Source organism: Nicotiana tabacum, chromosome 12 (assembly GCF_000715075.1).
Source record: "Nicotiana tabacum cultivar K326 chromosome 12, ASM71507v2, whole genome shotgun sequence".
In the NCBI taxonomy this organism is placed as follows: Eukaryota; Viridiplantae; Streptophyta; class Magnoliopsida; order Solanales; family Solanaceae; genus Nicotiana; species Nicotiana tabacum.
Window position 1 is genome coordinate 78,704,206 of NC_134091.1, and position 19,101 is coordinate 78,723,306.

A 19,101-nucleotide genomic window follows, 5' to 3' on the forward strand; every position below is an offset into this window, starting at 1 on the left:
GAATATCTTCCACACCTTTGAGGCAGTAGGACTAGTTACAAATATGTGCTCTATAGTCTCCTCTTGAGGCTGCTAACAACACCAACATCTAGACATCACCATTTTCCCTTGCCTCTTTCACATATCATCAGTGGCTATTTTCTGCCTCCACAAGAAGAATGATATCTTGAATGGCACACCTTTTATCAACATTAGCTTAAACTCCTGATTAGGATCAGCCCTATGCCTTAGTATTTGCCAAGCACTACTAATACTGAACTTGCCTGAAGGAGTTGGCATCCAGTAAGGTCTATCCCAGTATTCCTCACTCCCATCATAATGAACATTGGACCTAATATGATCAGTAATATCTTCAGTGAAACTTTGGTCAAGCAACTGATCATTCCATGCTTCTCCTTGCCTCAATTCTGCCACTTCTTGAAGGTCCTCATTGATTGGAAAATCTTCAGGTAGTACATGATATAAAGCTCCTAATCCAGTCCAGTTTTCATGCCATATGTTTGTTGTTCCTCTCTTCATTTCCCATAGAATCTCATGTTCAACATCTTCCCTAGCATTCAACATTTGTCTCCAAACATGAGATCCCTCTCGAAATTGCACAACTGTAGGTAATTCCTTCTTGCAATACTTGTTCCACATGAAATTGGACCACAAAGACTTTGTAGTCCTAAACTTCCACCATAGCTTTGCAAACAATGCCCTTGAAACATCATGAAGGGACCTAAAACCTAGGCCCCCTCTTCCTTAGGTAAACAAAGATTCTGCCAAGAAGACCAGTGCATGCTCCTACCTTCTTCCTTTGTACTCCAAAAGAATCTGGCAAAGAGCTTATGAAGATGCTCCAGAATGTTATTTGGTGGATCAAGTACTGAAAGCATATGAACTGGCATACTTTGCAACACACTAGATATAAGTGTTGCTTTTCCTCCAAATGAGAGCAGCTTGCCTTTCCATGAGTGTAGTTTAGCTTTAACTTTCTTAATAAGATCATCATCATATTCCTTCCTCCTTCTAGTATATAAAATAGGACAACCTAGGTATGTAAAGGGGAATTTACCTCTTGCAAATCCAGTAATATCACCTACTGCCTGAAATAGTCCATTAGCTACCTTAGCATGCATATAGTATGAGCTCTTGGCTTTATTGATCATCTGGCCTGACACCTTCTCATAGCTCCCCAACACTACCATAATCTTGTTCAAGGATGGAGGGTGAGCAGATGCAAATATAATGGTATCATCAGCATATGCCAAGTGGTTTAGAGAATCAGACCACTTAGGCATCCCAAATCCTCCAAAAGCTTTTTCTTCAAATAGCTTGTTCAATGATCTGGAGAGTACCTCAGCTGACAATATGAACAAGGCTGGAGATAATGGATCACCTTGCTTCACACCCCTCGTAGACTTGAAAAATCCTGAAGACTGGCTATTCACCATCACTGAATACCAATTATTTGGCACCAAATTCCACACCATGTTGATGAAATGTTCTGAAACTCCCATCTTCCTTAGAATATGTAACAAGTATTTCCATGAAACCCTATCATAGGCCTTATCCATATCAAGCTTAATAACCACATTTGCTGGCTTGCCTCTCAACCTTATATCAGTTACAATCTCTTGAGTGAGTAAGATATTCTCAAACATACTCCTCCCTTTCACAAATCCAGATTGATTTGGAGATATTAATGAAGGCAAAATTCTCTCCAATCTATCATGTAACACTCTAGACAGGACTTTATTGATGAAGTTACTCAAACTAATAGCTCTTAAGTCTGAAAATGTCTCCACTCTAGGCTTCTTTGGAATCAAGACTAGGTTAGTATGAGTGATAGACTTAGGCAATGCAACTCCTCCATAGAAGTGTAGTACCATGTTGTGTATGTCAACACCAATAACATCCCAGCATGCTTGATAAAATAGGCCCGTAAATCCATCGGGACCACTGACACTCTCCCCACTAAGCTCAAATACTGCTGCCTTAACTTCTTCAAGTGTTGGCAATCTACTCAACTCCACATTCTGCTCAAAAGTCACCATAACAGGTACATTGTTTAGCAATGAGAAATCAATAGTGTCTCCTTCATTTGTGAACTGCTTTTGATAGAAGTCCACTGCAGCACTAGCCAAGTGCTCTTGATCTTCAATCCACAACCCATTTCCAGTATGAATCCTCTTCAATTGTAGCTTCTTCCTCTTTCCATTGACATGATTGTAGAAGAAACTAGTATTCCTATCACCCTCAGCAAACCATGTCATCCCAGCTTTTTGCTTCCAATATTGCTCTTCAATACTCAAGTACTTCTTCAATTCAGATTGAGCTCTTTGAAGAACAATCCTATTCTCTATTGTAGGCTCCTCCTCAAACAACATCTCCTTCACCCTAACAATGTCTTCCAAGATAGCCAACTGCTTGAAGATATCACCAAATGTTTCCCTACTCCATTTTGATAGAGCTGCCTTCACCTTCTTGAGCTTTTGCTTGAACATCAAAAAGGAGTCAACAATAAAATCAGCTTCCCAATTCTGCTTCACCACTTCCATGAATGTATCTTGCTTGGCCTATAAATTCAAGAACCTGAATGGCTTGACAAAGTTGGCAGTCTGCTCCCCACATGTCATGAACAAAGGTGCATGATCTGATCCAGTTCTAATTAAGTGTTCCACTTCTATAGTTGGCAGCATGTTTTGGAATGGAAAATTCATAAAGATCCTATCCAATCTCTTGAATATGCACTCAACATTTGGTCTCACATTCCACCATGTAAATGGACTCCCTTTGTACCCTTGATCAAACAATCCACATGAGTTAACACAGAAGGCAAAATCCTCATACTCGGGAGGGTGTGCTGGCAATCCCCCTATCTTCTCATCTTCATGTACCACCATATTAAAATCCCCTCCTACAAGCCAAGGCATCTCCATATCACTAGCTAAGTAATACAAAAGCTCCCACAATTCCAACCTCTCTAAGGCTGAATATTTTGCATAAACAAATGTCATCATCATGTGCTGCCCTAGGTCATGGTGAAACACCTTCACAGTTACTTGTTGTTCAGTATCCTCAATTAGTTCCCATTCCACCACAGCATCAAAGAACAACCATATTTGCCCATTAATGTTTGAGTAGGCAGTCTCCATGTTCAACCTCCTTCTATATCTTTGAATGAATCCTTTCTTTTGAAAAGGTTCCATCAATGCAATGACAAAGAAATTGTGCTCCCTATGCATGTTGATCAATCTAGGAAAGGCATCCTGAGTGTTCACAGACCTAATATTCCATATGAGTGTCTTGATCATCATTTGGATTGAGAAAGTTCCCTCCTGGGCATGGTTTTTAAAGGTAGCTGAGGTTCTTTGATTTGTTTCTTTGTCTTCTTTCTTCCCTTTTCACTAGCTTTAGGTGATACATCTGCCTCCCTCATGACTTGTTTAAAATTGCCAGCAGTTGATTCATCATCTCCTTCTTCCTCTAATGGTTGCTGCTTCATTATATCTTCTTTTATTGGTGCTACATTGTGTGTAACTAGATTATGTAAGTATTGCAAAGGGGTCTTCAATGGAACACTAAGTTGCAGTTGCACTATCTGTTCAGGGACAGATTCACAAGCCATTGGAACTGCTTCTACTTCCCCAACTGATCTTGGTATAATTGCTTGCTCAAATTGTTCCTTAGTGTATTCATTCAGCTCTTCGTTCACCTTATTCTGCTCCATAGAAGACACAACAACCTGTATCTTTTTGAATTGCAATTCATAAACATTGCCCAACCAGGAAATATTGTAGCAGTCTGCCCAGAAAACACTATTCATAAGATCACTACCCTTCCCATTGTCTGTTTTTTGGTCTGACCCCATTGTATCATCCCTAACCTTCATATTAACATTCTCATCAAGTCCCTTCTCCAATGCATTCACTGGAACACCATCAACAAAGGCCAAAACCTCCCCCGTTTTGCTAGGGTTTACTGTTCCATTGCCTTTCTTCTTGCTCAATGTTAATTGAGTTGATCCACCTTGCTTTCCAGCTTCCTTTGATGATCCTCTATCACCTCCAATTGATGGCTTTGATTGCTTAACCTTAAAACTCGAGCTACCCTCAACCCTAATTTTTGGGCAGTTAGGGTTAGGGTTTACTGTAGCTAGGATTTCCAAACCACCCTCTTTTAGTTCTTGCAAATTTTTAGCTTGAGCATTGCTTTTGTCATTCAACTCTCCTACAATTGTGTTCTCCACTTCCTCAACTTTGTCACACCAAGCCTTCCTTGCATCAGTTAGGGTCTCAGAAGTTGCCAAACCTTATGAGCTATCACCAACTGTTTGCGTAGGAATTTCTTGACATGAATAATTAGTAGTGACAAGAATGTCTTCACGAGCTGCAATGAACCTTCTTGTCACCCAATCCACTGTTCTTTCCTTCATAATTTCTTCACTACCCCCATTGCCAGTAGGGCTAGGAGCTGAACCATTCAATCCATTGATAATTCCATCTCCAGCTCCTTTTATAGTTGCTTTAGTTCCTTTCCCTGTATGAGTAGGAGAATGATTCCCACTCTTTTCCTTTTCAAGAACTTTTTCCACAACTTCTTTCTTCATGTGTATTAGGTCTTGTAGTTGATTAATCCCTTCTCCCTTAGAATTTGGGATTCCTTCCTTCCCAGATGCCCTACTCCCACTACCTATAGGAATAGGATTAGGATTTCTGAAATTCTTCAAATTTACCTTCTCCTGCCCTTTTTAGCTTGATCCTTGTCTTTTTCTTGCCTTTTGTCCTTGCTATTTTCTTCACCCTTGCCTTCAGTGATCCTCAAAATTGTCTTGTCTGATTCTTCAACTTCCAAAACATCAAAAGAATTCTTAGTCGCAACTCCATCTTCTTTGGCTTTTCCTTTCAATTTGTCACCTTCTTTCTCACTAGCAGCTTCAATAATGTGGCCATTTTTGTCTCTTTGATATCTATTATTCCTCCTTTGCATCGATTCTTGCTTTGCTGGATTAGGGATAGGTTTTTCCAGCACTTTTCCACTCAACAACACCTTAGAAGTATTAGCAGCAGTCCCAACTACATCACTACGCACCACCACTGCCTTCTCCTTGCCTTGATCATCACCTTCCTCAAATTTATTATGCAATTCTGGATCATCACCATTAAGAAAATTGGCGGGTGCTAATTATATTAATTCGGGTATGAACAAGACTGATAATTTGAATAATATTAATTGATCATAATAATATATATATGGGGTGCATTAAGAATGGTTTGTGGTCTAAGAAGAGCCCTAAGACTAAGTCAAGTTAAAAAATATATGATGGGATAAAGTTTCAAGTGAGTTTGCATAAGACCTAAATTCAAACAAGCATAACTCTCACGATATGAAGATTTATATGCTGTATAACCTATCCAATCAAATCCCTTTGAGTCTAATTTCCAACGCATCAAACCGTTTGTCATTTGGATATGTATACAGAAAGTTATGGCCATTTTACTGGACCTGTGTCATATGCGCGCCCAGATGTGCGGCCGCGCATATTTGAGAGTTTCTGCCTCAGGTGAGCGGCCAAATGCGCGGCCACTTGCCCAGGTGTGCGGCCACGCACGTAGGAACCCATTAAATAACCCCAAGGCCATGTAGAGAAATGGGTTAAGTCATTTTTGAGGTAAAACCTGATGTTTTAGAGAGATATAAGAGCATTTTAGAGTGAGAAGGAGTAAACCTAACATTCTAATCATCCAATCTTGCACCAATCTTCAAGAATCCAGAAAGCTAATCACAAGATCTTCATCAAAGAGGTATGGTTCCATGCCCTAGTTTTTAATTTCGGGATTTGGATTAAAAGTAGGCCATAAGAAGTATGATTCTTCGGTGTGAGAGTATTATGTGTACATGTATGGATTTATTATGGAAATATGAGTATGAATCAAGTATTGAAACTTATGGTATAGTGATTGGAAGCCATAAATTCTCAATTTAAATACATAACCATTGTAGAGATTGAAAGGTGATTATTTGATGGAATTTTGTTGGTTGGGTGAGAATAGTTGGTCACACACGTGATGTTAGGATTATAAGTTGTTAAAGAATGATGGTGGGATGAATTGTTGGTAAATGATGGTAGTTGGAAGAACTAATTCTATGGTTAAGAAATGTATAAATGTATGCCCACTAGGTGTTTGGTAAATTGTCTAAATGGCTTAAACTATGGAATTGGTTACTAATGTTGGTCCCATTGGATGTTGATATTGTATATTGAAGTTGCTTAATATAGTAGATCGTTTAGTATCATTAAGGGGTAAATTTCAGTTTCGGATCGTTGGCATTGAATTGAGGAGACAAGAAGGCATTCAGAGGTGGATACGCAAGGAATGGAATTTCCTGAGTACTAATTAGCTTGCTCGACGTTGGGTTCGTCATGTTAAGGTAAGTAACACTTCTAAACTTGGTTCTGAGGGTATGAATCCCTGAATTGGTGTTATATAAATTGTCTGGAGGTGACGCACACGATAGTTGACGAGCGTGTGGACGTGCACCATTGAAATTGTGACTTGAATAAATTCTGTGAAGTTATATAAATTAAAGAATCATGTTATTATTTGAACATTTCCCACGTGTTAGAGAAATTGAGTTGGGCCTCTTATTAAAGATCATGTTTAGGCTACGTGCCGATATTTTGGGACCCATGGGGTCGTGTTGCTGTTAAATTAATTGTTTTAAAATATACATTTCATACTCAGTCATACTCATCCATTGTAAAGATATTTATTATATGGATCGGGGCTGCCCGCCTGCAGCAGGCCTTGTTGGCTTTATTATTATATGAATCGAGTTTGCCAGGCCTTGTTGGCTTTATTATTATATGGATCGGGGCTGCCCACCTGCAACAAGCCTTATAGGCTTATTTATTATACGGATCAGGACTACCCGCCTGCAGTAAGCCATATCGGCTTTATATTACGCTTAGGCTGAAGGAGCCCATCCGGAGTCTGTACACACCCCCCAGTGAGCGTAGATCATTATACATATTCGGGATGAATTTTCCAGGGCATGGACTTGCCTTAGTTATTTATATTATAATAAATTTACTTGGATATGGATCTTGTCCATATCATTTACATTTGGGGATAAATTACCCCAGGGCTGAATTGGCCTTATACGGTACTGAGTGACTGACTGTCAGTCGATGTGTATTAATATATGGGTTGGAACACCCCTGGGCTGGATTGGCCATAAAATGTACCGAGTGACCGAATAATTTGTGACCAGTATTTACATGAGGTCTTTCTACTGAGACGTCATATACCTCATATCATGCAGTATTGATCTATTTCACTTGTACTGAGTTTAACTGTTAAACTTAAAAGCATGCCTACATTTTTGTACCATTATTTATACTGGACTGTACCTACGGAGCTCGTCATTGCTTTCAGCCCAGAGGTTAGTCTTGTTACTTATTGAGTTAGTTGTACTCATACTATACTCTGCACCTCGTGTGCAGATCCAGGTGCTCCCGGATACGGCGGCTGCTAGATTTTGAAGTTAATTCTGTTGGGGACTATCAAGGTAGTTGCTTGATGCCCGCATACATGATTCCCTTCCTGTTTAATTATTGTACTGTTCTATATTTTCAGACAGTGATTTTATCTGTCAGACTTTGTATTCAATTTAGATGCTCATGTACTAAGTGACACCGGCTTTTGGCAGTATTTATATTTGTACTTGTGAGATTTCTTCCACTGAATTTAATCATTATGTTTTCAAATTTAAAAGATATGTGGTTTATTGAGATTGTCGGCTTGCCTAGTATTGAGATAGGTGCCATCACGACGGGTTAGGTTTTGTGTCGTGACAAATTGGTATCAGAGCTCTAGGTAACATAGGTCTCACGAGTCATGAGCAGGTTTAGTAGAGTCTTGCGGATTGGTACGGAGACGTCTGTACTTATATTTGAGAGGTTGTCGAACCCTTAGGAAAATTTCACTCTCTTGTATTCTATCGTGCAGAATTGATTCAGCTTGAAACATAACTCTTTGAATTCCTTCTACGCATTCGCGTGCGCATGTTAGCGCTCGGTATCAGATGTGCATCGCCGGCTTGTGATTCCATGAACGAGGTTCGAAAGGTGTATTCTGTATTTTGGTGATGGACCAGTCTGGAGCACTTGAGGCCAGAATTAGACCGTAGCTTAGGCAGGATAGTTTCAGTTGTGTGAACTTGTATAATTGGACTCATATGTCCGGTAGTGTCCCTATGAGTGAAATTTGTGGCTCGATGAATGGCTGGATGACCATATGATGATTATATTGTGATTGCGGGAGGTGCTCGGATGGTTTGAAAGTGACGAAAAAAAATGTTTGCTTGAGAAGTTAAAAGGACTATTGGGTATTTGACTTCTGTCTCGATTTGACGTATAGTTTTGAGATGTGAGTGTATTGAAAGATCTTTCACGCTGTTAAATTGTGGGACATATTAAATTCTCATGTCTTGTTAATGAGTTTGGACTCAGAAGGAGTAAGTAATTTTGTAGTAATTGTAATTGCGAAAGGGTATAACAAGATGCCAATTTGAGGCTAAGCATGTGGGTTATCTCCTGCAGAGTAATCTATGTAGGTGTGTTCCTTATAATGTTGAGTGAAGAGTTTCTTTTCTACCAGCTGGGCGTATGTGTTGAGATTTGAATTTGAATCTGGTTGAGAAAGTTGACTTGACTGTCACGAGAATAAATGCGAACTTAGCGGATGATTGAGGTATTTTATGGTGGGTGTTGCATAAGTTTGAGAAGAATTTTCGTTGAACTGACTGCAGTATTATGGTAGTAATAAAGTATGGGTATTGTCAGTTATTGAGTGTTTTGTTGTATGGCTTTGAGCCAAGTGGGAGAGCCTGTTATTGATAGTTCAATTTGATGGATATATGTAAAATTTTAGTTTTGGTCTGATGCATAGTGGTGGATTAGTTATGACTTGCAGAGGTGGAGATCGAGGATGACTCGGGTAAGGAAATTCCTGAATACGGGTTGCATTGCACTTTATGAAACTATGAAAATTATGGAATGATTAAGTTGTTATTTGAAGGATGTAGTGCGCACGAAGTATGAATTTGATTGGTCGTGTTAAGGCAAGGTTACTTCTTTGAGTGTTGATTGTGCTAAAGGAGCACGTGTCTTTCGGCCCATTTTGGCGGAGCAAATTAGATTTGAGCAGAGTGGATGACTCTTGAGAGGGTTCTAATGGATTCAAAATGTATATGTGGCTATTGAATTTTTTCTTCTTCAAATTTGTATATCAAGTAGAATCGATTACTTACATTAGATGGTATCGGGACGTGCAGTAATTCTGTTTGACTATGGATTCTACATTTCAGTATAAGAAAGGAAATAGGAATAATTTTAAATTCGCATAAGGTATTTTCAGAGTGAGTGTTACAGTTGTGGCATTTATGTAGGTGCTTAAGAAGAATACAATGGCTTATGGGCCTTAGGGGGTGTGGTTTAATGTTAGGATGTCTTGTAGTGAGCTTTGGGTAAGGATAGTAGTGTTCTGACAAGGAGAAATGGCAACTTGAGGAAGAAACTCGGAGAAAATAGGAAAAATGGGTAGCATGCTGGATCAATATGGTAATGGTATGCTCGGTTCTTTAGGGGTAATTATAATGTGGTGAGACTTTACGGGTATTTTGTGGCAATACTCTCGGATTTGGCAACCTGTGTGGCTTGGTCGAGTTAGAGGAATTCAGTTCTGATAGCTTGGTTATGTGCAAATGGATTTCAAAATATTCTTGATGGTTTCTACCATGGTTGAACCAGATATTTTCTACCGGTGTGGGGAACGTGTCATGTATTGTGATTTCCTCCTGAAAAGAAGCAAGAGAAAGGTTTCTAACTAATAGGGTATGTAATTTACTGGTGACTCAAAGTTGATAATGAGATTCTTGTGCTTGTCACATGATGGCATGATAGATGTGGTGTGTTGTGCGGGATTAAGATTTACATGTACAAGGTGGCAGTTCTTTCTTAAAGGGAAGGTCACGAATTCTAGACAAAATGGTTAGTGTTATATATTTAGATGAATGTTATAACTGCTCGGTAACCCCTGAGAAGGGTGCGCATTTCAAAAGGCGCATTGTGTTTTGACTTACGAATGTTCATTGGTATTGCAATACTCAGCTGGTTGATAGACTGTTGATATTCAAATTATTGCTATGTGGCACAGAAGAATTTTGGAAGTATTCCTAGTGGGAGGATCGTGCATGAAAGATGTGTTAGTTATTCGAGTGCTGGAGTTGGGATCAGTTACGGGGATTCATATGTCTTATGAATTTGGAGACTGGGAGTTCTCAGAAGCATATTGTTTCAGGGTTGCGACCTGTTTGAGGTGAGTATTTTATTTAAACTCAGTGTAGGCACTAGTTGCGTTAATTATTTGTGATAGCTATGCACTATGAGTGCACATATATGTGAGGTTTGAGCCCATGTGCGGGTATCGGGGAAAAAATAAAATAAAAAATTCTTAGGCTATGATATGCCTAGAGTTGACTGTTAAGATTAAAGTTATAATGTTTCTCGTATTCGTACCTTTGTTGAGAACTATCTGGACTATACTTGAGGTTACAAAGAGGCTAATTCCCTAATTAAATTGGGTAGTTACTAATTGTGCGTTAACTTGCCGATTTGAGTTGTGATAGCATAATTGCTCAAGGCTACACTATAGCGTGTTATTTATACCAGTCCAAGAGCATGAGAATCGTATTTCATTTAGCTTATACATATATACCTGTGTAAATGCTCCCATATGATATGTTTGGACTGGAGGCCCAAGAGCATGAGAATCTGATTTCATTTAGCTTATACATATATACCTGTGTAAATGCTCCCATATGATATGTTTGGACTGGAGGCCTGGGACTATATCGGGCTGATTATGTTATGGCACGTGAGTTGTCCGTACTGTTGATGTTAATGTGAGCTATAGGAGAGCTAGCTACCGTTATTAGATTCGTGTGCCTTGGTTCTTGTCACGCCCCGAACCTAGGAGCGAGACAAGCACCCGGTGCCTCACCTAACCTGGCGTACCAAATTGCGACTAAGGGACTCTGAACACATAATGTCATACTTTGGCCATGGGGCCACCTTGCAAGACAATTTGTGAAGCAAAATATAAAACTGAATGGAAACTAACACTAACTAAACATCAATATAAAGCTAGGCTGAAAAGGCCGTCATAGCTACTACAGCTGACAAACCACCAAATTATACATACCAGGCCTACAAACCCAACATACTGCACTAACCAACAGGATATGTCTACAAGCCTCTACTGATAGATGTACTATGATCAGAACAGGGCCCCGACCTACCCATAACATATATACAGATATACATAAGATGTACACAACACTCTAGACCTGGCAACTCCGAAAGACGTGGAGCTTACCGATCAGGCTGAACTCGGGAAACACCTACTGAGGAGATCTACTCGTCTGTCTATCTGAACCTGCATGCATGAAATGCAGCATCCCCGGAAAAGGGACGTCAGTACGAAATAATGTACCGAGTATGTAAGGCAATAACATAACTGAAAATCGAAACTGAACTGATAATATAATAACTGGAAGTAACTGGGAGTCAAAGATGATCTGGAGATATACTTACCTGCTGATAGTGACTCAACTCCTTCAATGTAGTAAGTAAAATAATTGTACGGCCTTATAAGGCTCGGTATATATAACTGCTGTGCCATAGTAGGCTCGCTCATAGGCGCTCGGCCATACTAGGCTATATATCTCGACCATGCTGGGCTCGCTTATAGGCGCTCGGCCACAGTAAGCTCGGTATATAACTTTCCATCTGATCAGAGGTTGCCCAATAGGGGCCTGCCCATCGATTATAGCTCGATGGTAATGAAAATACTGTAATACTGTATATATAGGCTTGCTGCTCTCTTGACTGGAAGAAGACAATACTAAAATTGAATATAGAGTCTCGATAAGGAATAATATTGTAACTTATGAGACTAGAATAGTGTGAACAAATTCATGAATATGAACTTCTCTTTTTGTCTCATTACTAACACATGTAGCTACGAGATCATGCCAAAATGAAGGAAGGCTTAGCCTTAACATACCTTATTACAATCTTTCCAATCACCAAGTTGAACTCACCTCTTCGCACCTTAATCTACAAGAATGATAATAATACTATCGTTAAGTTACGAAAGGTACAACTATCGCACAACGAACGACAAACCTATTTTGTATTAAAACGGGCAGCATCTCCCCTATAATCCTTACTTCCTCCAAATTCAAGATAACACCAACAATACAAGAACAGAACAATAACAACATATATACATCATTTTCCAGCCCTATATACACCATCAAATACTACAAAACAGCCCAACACACCCCAATCTCTTCGTACACAAAACGACCACCGTAGTAGTGTCAAACGACCCGAAAATATTATGACGAACGACCAGCCAACCACCCTACATTTATATGGTGTTTATAAACCCCCTTCCTCCTCCAAAACTCCACAAAATAGTAGTAAAACACGCAGCCCAACAGCAACACAAAACAGTCCACAAAACAGTCTGCTACAAGTGAATAACTCGAACTCACGGCTTCCGATCACCGTCCCGTGAGTTCTTACAAGTATAGAACGACTTACCATGAATTTACAGAAGAAAAATTGGATGAAAGAGAGCAGTAAACTCACCTTATTTGTTGGATAACTCAGCTCTTATCTTGGTTCTTCAAACTCTAGGTTTTACCTCCAATTGGAACTTGAAAGGGAGAGAAAATCAATTAGGATTTGTGGGAAATTTTTGGGAGGATTCTTTGCAGAGCTTATGTCTGGTTATTATGCTCTATTTTAAGTCTAATATATGAAGAAAATAGGCCCTTAAAAGGCCTCTTTGGACGACCCGAAATGGCCCATTTTTGGGCTTTCATTTAAGCAAGTAGGTGACACACCTACTTGTCACCTAGCAGCTTGCGCAGTATCGCACAAATGCCCATATCTTTCTACTCCAATGTCATATTGACAAACGGTTTAATGCGTTGGAAAATAGACTCATAGATCTTTAATTTGATGTGGTGGAAAACCCCATAACTCTAAGTATATTGGGAGAAAATCGCAGTTACATTTGACCCAAAATTTCAGTAAAACTTATGAGTGTAACTTGTGATGACTTTCATCGACTTTTGTTCCACAACTCGCTTGACATTAAAACATAACACACGGATGTCATACGACTAATATAAATCATAACATAATCTCCTTATCATGTTAATCACCCTAGTCTCACCCCAAAGGTACATGTTATAACATTCCCAACTTGTCGACTTTCGACGAAACATTGTTTTATTTAATTGCTTTAGCTTCTGAACTGTCCAACCCTCTTTGTACTTGTTGTTCATGATCTTCAATATTTGTAACCTCAGAGGTAACATGATTAACTTACTTTATATACTTTTAAATATTATCTCATTTTTGGTCCTACATTAGTTTGCTTACGACGCATTTTTATGTACGAAAATATAGGGTGTAACAGTTCTACTATGTATGATGAGCTTATAGCATTGCAGTTGTGGTGGTGCTTGTTGAACTTGCAATACGGTTCTCTACGTTGAGACATCTTCCATTTTGGGTACAAGGTTGCGCAGTTATGGCTTGAGTTGTATTGGTGTGGCATGTCAGTGGGATAGTTATGCTTAATAATATATGGTCATTGGACCTAGAATGGGTACTATCAGATTTTATTACGGTATGTTGGGAAGGTAATATTGAAAGTCGTCTTAGAAGGTGATTATGATTCTGGTTGGGGCAAGAAAGCTCCATGACTTATTGATTTGATAAGGGGTTATGAGATTCCACGTGTTTTTTTCATTATCAGCAGTGTGTGAAGGTTTTAGAATGAGGTTTTGTTTGATATGGGGTTCAATACCAATACCGGGTTGGTTTTGAGTAGTTACTATGATCGAGAATGGTGCTGCGAGTGTGTGAGTTGTGTAGTATGTTATGTGATTATATCTGGAGTTATGGCTATGGCTTGATATAATTTTTTCAGACTTATACAGTGTATAGATGTGAGATTCGGGTCTTGAAAAGAAGGGTTTGGATGTTGGAAATTGGATTCCAAGGTTTATGGGTTAAGGCTAAATTGGTAATTTTTAATTATGTGGTGTCATCAGGCCTATATGGGATAGGGTGACGTGGGATCACCTCGGGTATGCATGCCTGATAAAAAAATAGTGATTTGAAGGCTCAAACATGTCAAAGAAGAAGCATCACCCCATGATCAAATATATATTGGGTAGAAATTTTTATGGTCATTTTTCATACTAGAACATCTTAGAGTAATTGTTGGAGGTCGTCAAAGGCTTAGTTCGGGTGTTCGGCGTAGAGATTTAGAGTTGAAGAAAGTGAACGGGCTATTCTCAAAATTTTCTCTATGAATATATTGGGTGAATTGTTAAGAAAGGTAAAGTATGTGTAGTCACAATAGGCCTTATAAAATCTTGAAGGAAATAGGCCAAACTATGAGTAGGATGTTTCCTTATTATTGTCCTCCATGTATTCGGTGTTTCATGTATCTGTGTTGAAAAAAGTAGTTGGAGACCCGACACTCATTGTTCCGGTTGAGACTATTGAGGTTAATGAGAAATTGACTTATGAAGAGATTCCAATTTCTAATATTGATCGGCAAGTCCGAAAGTTGAGAAATAAAGAAATTGCTTCCGTGAAAGTGTTCCTTTTTGGTAGTATACTGCTCGTGAGACCACGGTTTAAATTGTTTTAATGTTACGTTGCGTTGTTGGTTCATGTATATGTTGTTAGGAATGGTTTTGGTGATTCTCTGGCAGGTGGTTTGGCCCAATTGCAGAGGACACTCTGCCAAAATTTCGGAAAAAAATGGGAGTTAGCCAAATTTTGGGGCCTTAAGGAAGTTGAAATGTTGGAAGAATATCTAAGATCTATATGAAGTCAAGAATAATTAAAGATGATGGTTAAGGTGAAAGGAGGATAATACTGTGCCTAATAATGACTTGTAAAACATTCGAGGATGAATGTTCTTAAGTGGGGGAGAATGTAACACCCCGGAAATTTTGAAGTGTTTTAAGACCATTAAGAATATTGGCGGGTGATAATTATATTAATTCGGGTATGAACAAGACTAATAATTTGAATGATATCAATTGATCATGATAATATATGTATGAGGTTCATTAAGAATAGTTTATGGTCTAAGAAGAGTCCTAAGGTTAAGTCAAGTTGAAAATTATATGATGGGATAAAGTTTCAAGTGAGTTCGCACAAGACCTAACTTCAAATGAGCATAACTATCAATATATGAGAATTGTATGGTGTATAACCTATCAAATCAAATTCCTTTGAGACTAGTTTCCAACGCATCAAACCGTTCATCATTTGGATATGTATACCAAAAGTTATGGTCATTTTACTGGACTTGTGTCATATGCGTGCCCAGATGCGCGGCCGCGCATATTTGAGAGTTTATGCCTCAGGTGCGCTGCCAGATGCGCGGCCACTTGCCCAGGTGCACGGCCGCGCATGTAGGAACCCATTAAATAACACCAAGGCCGGGTAGAGAGAGGGGTTAAGTCATTTTTGAGGTAAAACTTGATATTTTAGAGAGAAGTAAGAGCATTTTAGAGAGAGAAACAGTAATGCTAAAATTCTAATCATCCAATCTTGCACCAATCTTCAAGAATCAAGGAAGCTAATCACAAGATCTTCATCAAAGAGGTAAGGTTCCATACACTAGTTTTTAATTTCGGGATTTGGATTAAAAGTAGGCCATAAGAAGTATGAATCTTGGGTGTGAGAGTATTATGTGTACATGGATGGATTTATTATGGAAATATGAGTATGAATCAAGTATTAAAACTTCTGGTATAGTGATTGGAAGCCATAAATTCTCAATTTAAATACATAACCATTATAGAGATTGAAAGGTGATTATTTGATGGAATTTTGTTGGTTGGGTGAGAATGGTTGGTCACACACGTGATGTTAGGATTATAAGTTGTTAAAGAATGATGGTGGGATGAATTGTTGGTAAATGATGGTAGTTGGAAGAACTAATTCTATGGTTAAGAAATGTATAAATGTATGCCCATTAAGTGTTTGGTAATTGTCTAAATGGCCTAAACTATGGAATTGGTTACTAATGTTGGTCCCATTGGATGTTGATATTGTAGATTGAAGTTGCTTAGTATAGTAGATCGTTGTAGTTTCATTAAGGGGTGAATTTCAGTTTTGGATCGTTGGCATTGAATTGAGGAGACAAGAAGGCATTCAGAGGTGGATACGCACGGAATGGAATTTCCTGAGTACTGATTAGCTTGTTCGACGTTGGATTCGTCTTGTTGAGGTAAGTAACACTTCTAAACTTGGTTCTGAGGGTATGAATCCCTGAATTAGTATTATATAAATTGTTTGGAGGTGACACACACGATAGTTGACTAGCATGTGGACGTGCACCATTGAAATTGTGACTTGAATAAATTCTGTGAAGTTGTATAAATTAAAGAATCATGCTGTTATCTGAACATTTCCTACGTGTTAGAGAAATTGAGCTGGGGATCTTATTAAAGATCATGTTTAGGCTACGCGCCTATATTTTGGGACCCATGGGGTCGTGTTGCTGTTAAATTAATTATTTTAAAATATACATTTCATACTTAGTCGTGCTCATCCATTGCTAGAATATTTATTATATGGATCAGGGTTGCCCGCCTGTAACAGGCCTTGTTGGCTTTATTATTATATGGATCGGGGTTGCCCGCCTGCAGCAGGCCTTGTTGGCTTTATTATTATATGGATCGGGGCTGCCTGCCTGCAGCAAGCCTTATAGGCTTATTTATTACACGGATCGAGACTGCCCGCCTGCAGTAAGCCATATCGGCTTTATATTACGCTTGGGCTGAAGGAGCCCCTCTGGAGTCTGTACACACCCCCAGTGAGCATAGATGATTATACATATTCGGGATGGATTTACCAGGGCATGGACTTGCCTTACTTATTTATATTGTAATAAATTTACTTGGATATGGATCTTGTCTGTATCATTTACATTTGGGGATAAATTACCCCAGGGCTGGATTGGCCTTATACGATACTGAGTGACTGACTGTTAGTCGATGTGTATTTATATATGGGTTGGAACACCCCTGGGCTGGATTGGCCATAAAAAGTATCGAGTGACTGAATAATTTGTGACCAGTATTTACATGAGGTCTTTCTACTGAGACGTCATATACCTCATATCATGCAGTATTGATCTATTTCACTTGTACTGAGTTTAACTGTTACACTTGAAAGCATGCCTATATTTTTGTACCATTATTTATACTGGATTGTACCTGCAGAGCTCATCATTGCTTTCAGCCCAGAGGTTAGTCTTGTTACTTATTGAGTTAGTTATTCTCATACTACACTCTGCACCTCGTGTGCATATCCAGGTGCTCCCGAATACGGTGGCTGATTGATTTCGAAGTTAATTCTGTTGGGGACTATCAAGGTAGTTGCTTTACATCCACAGACTTGATTCCCTTCTTGTTTAATTATTGTACTATTCTATATTTTCAGACAGTGATTTTATCAGACAGACTTTGTATTCAATTTAGATGCTCATGTACTCAGTGACACCGGATTTTTAGAGTATTTATATTTGTACTTGTGAGATTTCTTCCGCTAAATTTAATCATTATGTTTTAAAATTTAAAAGATATGTGGGTTATTGAGATTATCGGCTTGCTTAGTATTGAGATAGGCGCCATCACGACGGGCTAGGTTTTGGGTCGTGACATTCCCCCTCATTGTGACCTTGCTTCTTACATTTCTTGCAGTACTTAGGCATGTAATTATACTTTATCTTGATCCATTTAGACTCCTCAGGTCCAGTTTCATCAACTTCTTCAATAATCTTGATTCTTTGTGGCAGTGTAGCAAGTAGGTTACTTCCACCTTGACCTTAGCATAACTAGGTCTTGTGCCATTTTGTGTAGCAAAATCAACATGCAATGGCCTACCTATTGCATTAGCTAACGAGAACACAAAGTCCTTACCAAAGAAATTAGGAGGGAGATCCTGGAAAGAAATCCAAGCAATTGCAATGGGTGTTTCAACATCTCAAGATCACCATGGACTCCATTTTGTGCATCTCATCTGCCAAAACTCTCCTTGAGCTTTCAAATAAAATGCTGGATTTGACAACAAGTGGATGTAGTCCTCCATTAATGATAACATGATCAAAACATGTGTATCCTCAATCAAACCTATCGAACATGATCCCTTTAATTCATACTGGATTGGGATAGCCTTCCTGAACTCTTGAATCATTGGTTTGCCATATGAAAACTTACCCAGAACTGCTAGATGAACTCCTTGCTGCACAATCGAGTGTTTAACCTCTGATTTCTTCCATCTCACCATTGGTTCTCCATGTAAAAACTCGATTGGTTTTAGGTTTATGGTATTTACGTGCATGGGAGCATTTAATGTTTGGGGCTGGAGCAATTTTGCGTAGTTTTGGATTTGTGTAGGGTTAGCAGGTGTTTGGGGGATTGTTTTAGGGTTGGAAGATGACTACCCAAACTCCATTGAAGGCTGGGCAGTGACCGGCGCGGCCATGTAAGGAGTTTCTCTCACTAATCGCCTGGAATCGCCTCAAATCGCTAGAGCCTCTCTCTCTAGATGCGCGGATGGGTTTTTTGCATACAGGTGGGGTTTAGGATTTTTTTTTAGCAAATCCACTAGGCGAGGTGCCTAGGGCTAGTTTTTATATATATATCTAAAAAAAAGTAAAAAACAAAATGTTAGGAGGTCTTACAAAATGAAAGAAATAAACTTTGACAAAAACATAGCTCCTATTATCAAAGTTGAGTAACGTGCTCAACAATGATAGTACATATTGTCTTCTAAAAAAAAGCTATTCCAAGATCTAGTGTAGCTTTTATAACTAAAAACTAGCCCTTGAAGCCCGTTATAATTAATGTCCAGCTGAAAATTCCGCTTCTTGCAATAATAGCCTCAAACACAAATAGCCACTGCCCAGTTCCGCATCTTGCATGCATGGTCAC

At 39.0% G+C, this 19,101-nt stretch overlaps 1 protein-coding gene across 1 annotated transcript; it reads right to left on the reverse strand.

Annotated features, from left to right (window-relative positions):
* Window positions 1-2,561: 2,561 nt before the first annotated feature.
* Window positions 2,562-3,302, reverse strand: LOC107809491 (uncharacterized). Its single transcript, XM_016634139.2, has one exon. The coding sequence runs from the start codon at window positions 3,300-3,302 to the stop codon at window positions 2,562-2,564; it is 741 nt and encodes a 246-aa protein (XP_016489625.2).
* Window positions 3,303-19,101: the final 15,799 nt, after the last annotated feature.

What these genes read in the sequence shown, in the direction of transcription:
- LOC107809491 (XM_016634139.2), bottom strand. Translation starts at nt 3,302, where the DNA reads ATGATGATCAAGACACTCATATGGAATATTAGGTCTGTGAACACTCAG.